Genomic DNA, 8355 nt, shown 5'->3' on the forward strand with positions numbered 1-8355 from the left:
ACCGAGGGGTGAACACGGAGCTTTCACAACCAGGCGTCATCCATCGACCGAGATGCCTCAGCTGTGTATAGCTTTCCTATAGAATCATTTTTTGAAGAGTGCAAACACACTACCAAACATGCACTAAATAGGCTGGGTCTAGCAAAAATTTGATCATGATCCAAGTTTCTGATCTGTAGACACTAACAATTTTACTAAACAAGGCTAAATCAGAGAAGAAAGCGGCTGAATGCTCCTATCGCCCAACCAAAAACAGAGATCCACGAACGAACATGAAATGGTCGCAGCTGCTGCTCCAGTCTTATGGTCAGGTGGTAAGAGCCTCTGGGCAGTGCTTGAAAGATATCCCAGCTAAAAATTTTGAGGTAGCAGAACCAACTTCCTGACATATTTGATCGCACCAGGGGTCCAGGCAGTCTCAAATTCCTCTTAGCTTCCAGCAGAAGGCCGGTGGTTCGCTCAACCTCCAGAACAATAATAACAGGAGTTCGCACTGATCTGACAATCCAGTGTTGCAACCCTGGAAAGAAGAAATGCAGACATCAGAATGCACATAAAAACATAGTAACTCTATTTGATGGTCTGAAACAAGTCTTGGATTCCTGTTGGAAAGCTCAATGGTTTAGGGTTGCAGGAATTTTTTTTAATCACCACAAAGAAACACAAGATTCAAGGCACGGATAATGCTGGAGTCAGAATCTCATCCAGATGCAGACAGGTTTCATGGCATTCCAACACAAATGACTTCATTTCTGTCATTCAAGCCCAATATGAGGTAGAAAATTTCATTTTATTCAAAACTTTTTACAGGAGCACAGCTCCATGTCCGTCGAGCGACAATTATTTTATTACATCAAAGCAGATATCCCAACGACAGAGGTTTCCTTCAGTAATCCAGAAGCCACATACGGTTGTTGACCTCTGTTGAGGGGCTCGCACCCTTGTAACTCTAACCATTTCCCAGTGGAATAATATACATTTACTTGTTCGGCCTCGAAACCTCGCATTCTTCAGTCTTCGCAAACCTTCCACGTACCCTTGGCTGACTATCTGCTAGGGCCTTCCTGCAAGCATACTGCAAAATACAAACTTACCACCTTACACAGTTTCACAAACAACTTTGGGGAAAAAATGTGACCAGAACCAAATTCGATATATGTGATAATTTGCAATAAAAGTAATCAGTTAATTTCATCGATCAATACCTTACATATTAGCCCGGGGCAGGCTTCATTGTCTAACTAATTATTGCACAACAATCCTGTGATGCTTCTTAGGAAGACATTAAATCACTATAGAGGTAATTAATAAAGATTAGTCATCAAATGGGTTAATTATAGTATTTGATGAAATGGGATTGTAGTCCCTGTCAACAGGGCCTAAGCAAGATGAGGTTTTCAGTGATGAAATTACTAGATAAAGAGGCAGCATGGAAAAAACACACACACACACACATATAGAGGCCCTTGGTTTGTGTACCTTACCTTTTCTTTTCCTTTTTCTTTTTGGTGGGGCAGGGAGAATTTGGGATTGTGCTCATCCTTGCCAAAGCAAAAGATGGATTCTAAAAAGTGAAAAGCGAAAATATTCCAAGTAGTCATTGCAAAGTATTTGATGAGTTATTTCATTGACAAGCAGCTACATGCGAATAATGAAAAAGTATAGTGCAAGTTCTTTTTTTTTTTGGTGAAAAAGTGCAAGTTCTTTTCAACCTTAGGATGATTGCAGTTCTTATACAAGCTTTTATATGTTGTAATCCTTCGGCACACTCACATGTGAATTGCATACCATGTTGGTTGAACTTGGAGGTGCCACTGAGGAGGCCAAAGGATTTCTGTTTGGGTGTCACAAAGCAGCAGGAGGAGTGGCAAGAACATGTGAATAAGAGGTGGTGGTTATGAGTGGAAGAAGTGGGTGCTAAAGCGGCTAGGGAAGAGAGGATGAGGGTGGAGTAGTGGCTATGCAGAGACCATGTTTAAATTTGATGGAATTTTTGTCAAATGAGATATGCATTTTCTTAATTCTGCCCAAGGACATAATCTATATGATATCAAGTTTAAATAAGCAATTTATTTTTTTTCCCAATATAGGTAATATCCAATAGACCCAAAGACATGAACTCCCACCAGCAACGTAACTGGGAATTTTTCCTTTGTACATCAAAACATTGTTGGGAAAAAGTCTCTAGTTTTTTCGTGGTTGTTGGTTCATTTTTCTCCTAATGGTTTCTACTCTTCAAAGTTCTTTTCTCTTACATCCTTATTATCAAATACCTAAATAAATATATAAAAGATACGAACTTTGCATAGAATATTTAGATATTGAAATCTTGTATGTGAAATAAATAACCTCATAGAAACCATGACAAGTTCTGAACAATAACAAATTTGTTCTTCCAGAAAGTGATTGTACTCATCTCTGTCTGTCTTTTTTGTTTCTTTTTTTATTAGTATAATCATCTCTTTGTCATATTTGTCAAAGGTAACAAAGTAACAACTTTCAACATGGCTGAATGGAAGCAAATATCATATTAGCTACACTTTACCTGCTTGTCTCACTCATCATTTTTAAGCTTTAAACTCTTAAAAAGAGGGGGAAGTTGAAAAGATGGTAGTCATTTACCTTGATTTTCCTGCCAAAGTTTCTCTTGGTCTTCTTCTTTCTATATCTGGAAAGCTTTTGCCTTCGTTCTTCACTCTTGAGGTCGCTGATGGTTAAAAGCCGCTCAAATGACGAACGAACAGCACTTGTGCTCCCAAAATTTGTATTATTATTGCCAAGATTCTGTCAGAAAAACTCAAAATCAATGACCTCCAACATCCTGTGGACATTACAGGCACATCTAGACTTCTTAGTATACTTGGCATCAAGCCAAACAATACCTAGCCGTAGGCAGATAATTATTTCACGGGCATGCAGTCAGGTGTGCTGGAGATTTGCCCATTGCTAGCATATCTTGGGAAACACATAATATTTTGAAAAGAAATATTCTTGATGGTTGGATTTTTGCATCTGGAATGTGTGCCCATGCCCCATAAAGCTACAAGTACTTAAAATGTTGTCTCTAAAATAAGTTTTATACAGAGTATATTACAAAAAAAAGCATTTAAGTTTTTCAAAACTTTTTCAAGAAAAATCTGCAATGATCTTTCTGCACATAAATTTCCATCATAGTAATGACTAATGCGCTACTTTCTGATAAATTTCCCATGAAAATCATTATAAATAATAAGAGTTGTAGAACCAATTGAAAAATGGCAGCAACTTAGCACCTCAATTTGCACTCACTTTCAAAGAAAATTGATGCACATTAGCAAATGAGCATCATAGGCATTTGTTAAAGCAGGTGCATTTCCTTTTTTAATAAAAATGCTATATTCGAGTTTGAAGTAATGTAAGACAACTAAACTGTTTGATGGAGTTATTCTGATATAATTCATTTCAATGTTGAAGCAGAGAACTCTGCTATAAAACTGTTCTTAAGAACTTAGCTTTTGTTTTCCCCTTTGACTTGGGAGAACTTAGCTTTTGATATGGGTTCCTTTGTCCACCGATTTTGCTTGCACAAGCCAATCTGAGCTTAATTATATTATTCTGCATTTATGAACTCTGTAGAGTGGGCCTGAAATTTAAATTCAAATAGTGGCACAGATAGTTCAAGGGATCGCTCATTTTAAAAAAAGGGTTTGTTAAAAAGAAATTATCATGTTGATTTCTTGTTCTTTAATGTTTCTTATGAAAGCAAAGTCAACATAAACAAAGAATTAAAAAAAGAAGGAAAACAACCAGTCTAGAGAACTGGATGGATTTATTCTGACCTGAATATCCCCATCACTGTATGCTCTCCTCAGCCCAAATGCAGCTTCAAAATCCAGTCCTTGAAAATCAAGAAACTTTGGTATAATTGTGCTCTCGTGGATCCACTCCATTGAGGTTAGACACCCAGAGCTGATACTTTTCTGCAATGGTCCTTCCGCAACTAATCTAATTTTCTCTGTATTTGAATCTTCTTCTATTTGCACTGCAGGAAACTTTACATCTAATACCTCAGAAAATGACTCTTCAATTGCAGATTTCTCTAGGAGGTCCTTCTTGCACTCATAGAAGACATCATTCAGTAGATGATCAATTTGGGTCGACTCCATGTCCCCAACCTTAAATGTTTCTGTGATGACATCATCACCTCCAGATATAGTGGACATGGCAACTGTCATGGGATCAAGCGGAAGTATTAGTTCCTCTATGATGGGTTTAGGAGCTTTGAATAGATCCCCTTCTCCACCCAGGTCATAATCTGATATAACAGAGCTGTGCATCATGTTACCCTATAGAAAAAAACCAAAGAGTTAAGGAAATTATGTTCCATCCTCAAAAACTACTAGCTTCTTCCACAACATATGTAGGTTTTTCATGTTCTTGTTGGTCATATTGTTGATAAGTGAACAAAGAACATCTGAAAAAAGTACATCTTGGTTAAGACAGAAACCATGATATAGAGATAGACATGGTCCATATATTGTTTACACCAATAAACAAGCTTTTATTCTTAATTTATATTGATGGTTCAGTACTTCAGTTTATGTTGTAATTTTTCCTTTACATATATCATTGTAGCAACCGAAGACAATTAGTGGTATTGCATTTGAAGATTTCTTGGAGATTGTTGATACAGAATTGATGATTATTTTTTGTGTCATATGTAGCTGTCCAGTGGAAGTTTCAATTATTCAAGTAAGAGATTTAAAGTTAGGTGGAGAGCATAATGCTCTAAATGTGTTGCTTCTGCCGTTCATCTAATCAAATATGGAAGCAAAGAAATTTTTATTAGTTTAGCATAGTCATCAAGCATATGAAAATAAATGCATAAATTTAGTAAACTAAATTACTAGTCCTTGGTCTGAGGCTTATGTGATTATTTGATGATATAAACTTCTTATGTTGTTCACTGAATTTGCTAGAAATATCTGAAGGAAAATGTTGAGGCATAAATAATATCAGATAATTCTGCAAATGGTAATATGGTATAGTTTAAATCTTAGATGCAGGGGTTGCTGTGTTATGGTGTCAATTTCATCCATGAAATGTGCTTCCAATGCTCCTGTTCCATGTGACACTTCAGATTCTGAGCAGCATATAGTTTATTAATCTGTACAATGACTGAAGTCTATTTTGCATAACAGGAGAAATTCATATGTTGATAACAGAAATATCAATATTTTCATGAAATAGTCTCGAAGCTGAGGTACATCATCCCGGTACTGAGCTCCATATTGATGCTATCTTGTTACTATGTTGGTACACCCGATACAGAAGCCGGTTCGGCGTAGCGAGTGTCGATATGCCCCTCGTACCGCATACTGGTACCGAATCGGTACGATACCCCCCCTACCGCCCGATTCGATGCGGTATGGCGTACCTTGCTCAAAGTCCTGATTAATCCTTAAGACTACTCTTGTTACTACAAACACTGGATTCACATCGCCTTAATATCCAAGGATTTGACTGTATGGATGAAGTCTCTATTTTTTTGCCTAAAGTGGAAAGAATATGAACTTAAGAATTGGAAACAAAGCATGTTCTAGTGTGATTTGGCAATAAACATGATAAGATCACCAAGCAAACAATGAGATGCAGCAAGAAGCCAATTCAATTTAATATATATACATTAGCAATAGAAATGGCTGTTATCCCTTAAGCATTGTGAGAGAAATCAGTACTCAACCACCACGACTTGATAGACTAATACCATACAACTGAGAGAATTCATCCACCTTCAAAACCACCTAATCATGGCCATCTATTTCTGAAACCATGTCTTAAAGTATAAAGTGTTCTATATACATAACAAGTTTATAGCTTTTATAATGAGAGAATTATAACTTTTTCTCAATCTCTCTTTTTCTCTACTGTAGAATGTAATACATAGTGTTAATTCTTAAGCAAGGATATTTATAATCTTTTGAAATGGATCTCCATTCAGCCAAACATAACATTTATAAAACATATCAATAAAGAACTTGACAGAATATCCTTAGTCAAAAAAAGAAAGGATAACTAATTGAATCCTTGGCAACCATGCACCGAGTACCAACTTCTAGCATTCACTAGTGCCTTACCACAGTAGAACTTGTCAGTCTTCACACGTTCACCAACTCAAACCACAGAACACAATGCAACCTAAACCTACAAGTAGTTTAAAACAAAAAATCTAAATGAAGGAAGCACATGAAGAAAAAGAAGCAAAAGAACGAGATGTAAAAGAACAACAGCAGGTACTTATATATGACCGTATTTATACCGCAGAATCAAAATTGATAATCCCAATCAATAATTTGGTAGTTGTTAGTAATAGTTATGTTATCCTGCTACCAGAAAAAAAGAGAATTTCTTATCTGAGCACCCTTTATATCCAAGACCAATGTCAAAGGATTTTTCATGGAATAAAGGTATGAATAGATTCTTGATAAGCACAAGCAGATGGATAAAATTAGGATAGCAGAGAATTGTTCAAGGAGTTCAACTTTTTTTCCTTCTTTTTGATACCAGAACCTGTGAAGCGCAAACAAAATAACCAGTAGGAACAGCTTGATTTATTAAGCACCGGAAAATATTCATATATCAAGACTCGATAGATATCAGTGGTAATCCGTATGAAACATTATTTAGCGTATATGTTGCATTCAAGCTACAAGCATTTGTCGTATTAGAATGCATAAAATCAATGGAACATAGCAAAGAACCTACACAAGATCCTGACTACTTAGTAAAATCTAAAGAGTAATCTTACCAAAAAAAACAGTGAGTAGAATTAGATCAACGGTCAACGGCATGCAGAAAAAACGCAATAACCAACTAATAGAAAAATTTGCTTGACACCAAACAAAACTACTCTTGAAATATCTTTATGTTAGTAACCAATCTTATCAGTTGCCGAATCAAAGGGAAAAAATGGCCGCAGTCCAGGGGCATTTCAGTAATCCTGACAAAGACAGTGGGCAATTCTCGCCTTGCCGCGCGACCGTCGACTCGGGCGCGGTGCTTCCCTTCTTTTACCAAAAGACCCACAACTATCTCCAAAACACCTTTTCCGCCTTTCCTCTTGCACATTTTTTTTCCTTTTTGGAAAAGAAAAAAAAAAGAAAGAAAGAAAGAAGAAGAGCGGAGCAGCCTTCAATTCTCATTCCAGTTAAAGAGAAAAAAAACAAAAATACATCAGATATTAAAAAAATTAGAAACAAAAGATGAAGAGGTGCGAGTAAATTACCATGTGGGGTTCACCATTTGGAAGGCTGATGCCCAAGGGTGGCAGATGGGAGTAGTGCTGAAGCTGGTGGGGCGGCGGCGCCGCCGCCTCCGGCGGAAATCCCTGCAAGAAAGGATACTGAAGCCTTGCCTCCGCGTACATCTCCTCCGCTTCTTTTCCCGTCTCTGCTCTCTCTCTCTCTCTCTCTCTCTCTCTATATATATATATATATATATATATATATCTTGTCTTTCTTTTCTACCTACACTAATAAAAGAGCGATGGAAAGAGGAGAGGAAAAAGAAATGGGGTGGCAACCTTATATATAGGCGAGGACTTGGGCGGGCCGGTAAATCCCAAGCGTTTCTTTTCCTTTCCCTACGAGAGCTCGTTTGGTTCGCGAGAAAAAAAAAAAAAAAAATATGGCCAATAAAAAATTAAAAAAATAACTTTTTATTTTATTAAAATTTTTTCTAAAAAAAATTTATATTTTTATATTTTTTTATGATCAAAAGTATTTTTCCAAATATTCTTTTCTCACTTCTTCTCAAAAATTATATTTTTATGAGATAAAATGCTTTCCGCGAACCAAACGAGCCCCCAATATAAATACAGCTACGTGAATCACTATAAAATTGTTTGGATCGCAGAAAAAGTTGTTTTTCACCAATTTTTTTTAAAAAAATTAATTTCTGAAAATACGTAAAAAAATAGTTTTAACATATTTTATGGATCATAGTAATATTCTAAAATGATCTATGTTTATGTTTTTCGGAAAAAAATATATAAAATATCTATTATATTTTTTATAAAAACAATTTATTCATAAATTTTGATGGCCTTTTCAATTCACAATAGGTAGAAAATAGCTTTTTCTTATGTCTCTATTAATTTTTTTCATAAAATATAATAAAATCATAAAAATATTATCTTTTTATTTTGAAAAAAACTTTAATATTTTTTTTTATAAATTATATTTTTTTTCTATGCTTCGATGACCAACTGTGCCACCCGGTGCGTGAGACAGCATTTGCCTTGGATCTCCACTTTTGGAAATGTGTCATGTAAGCGATGTCTTTTTTAGTTAACAAACGAGGAGGGTGTAACTTGGG

At 35.9% G+C, this 8355-nt stretch overlaps 1 protein-coding gene across 3 annotated transcripts; it reads right to left on the reverse strand.

Moving 5' to 3' along the window:
- Positions 1 to 771: 771 nt before the first annotated feature.
- On the reverse strand, positions 772 to 7538 carry LOC103714196 (uncharacterized). 3 transcript variants are annotated; one of them, XM_089925773.1, is made up of 5 exons: positions 7265 to 7532; positions 6117 to 7115; positions 3819 to 4325; positions 2623 to 2784; positions 772 to 1075 (listed from the first exon to the last, which is right to left on the reverse strand). In XM_089925773.1, the coding sequence occupies exons 3-5, from the start codon at positions 4317 to 4319 to the stop codon at positions 980 to 982; spliced, it is 759 nt and encodes a 252-aa protein (XP_089781899.1). In that variant the 5' UTR covers positions 4320 to 4325; positions 6117 to 7115; positions 7265 to 7532; the 3' UTR covers positions 772 to 979. The 3 variants fall into 3 exon arrangements, with proteins under 3 accessions (XP_089781899.1, XP_088562892.2, XP_088562896.2); XM_088706766.2 differs by lacking the exon at positions 6117 to 7115 and having other exon boundaries at positions 7265 to 7538; XM_088706770.2 differs by lacking the exon at positions 7265 to 7532 and having other exon boundaries at positions 6788 to 7067.
- Between the last annotated feature and the right edge of the window lie 817 nt (positions 7539 to 8355).

The sequence above is a fragment of the Phoenix dactylifera genome, chromosome 1, assembly GCF_051530095.1.
Source record: "Phoenix dactylifera cultivar Ajwa chromosome 1, Ajwa_hap1_PhDact_Kaust_v1.1, whole genome shotgun sequence".
In the NCBI taxonomy this organism is placed as follows: Eukaryota; Viridiplantae; Streptophyta; class Magnoliopsida; order Arecales; family Arecaceae; genus Phoenix; species Phoenix dactylifera.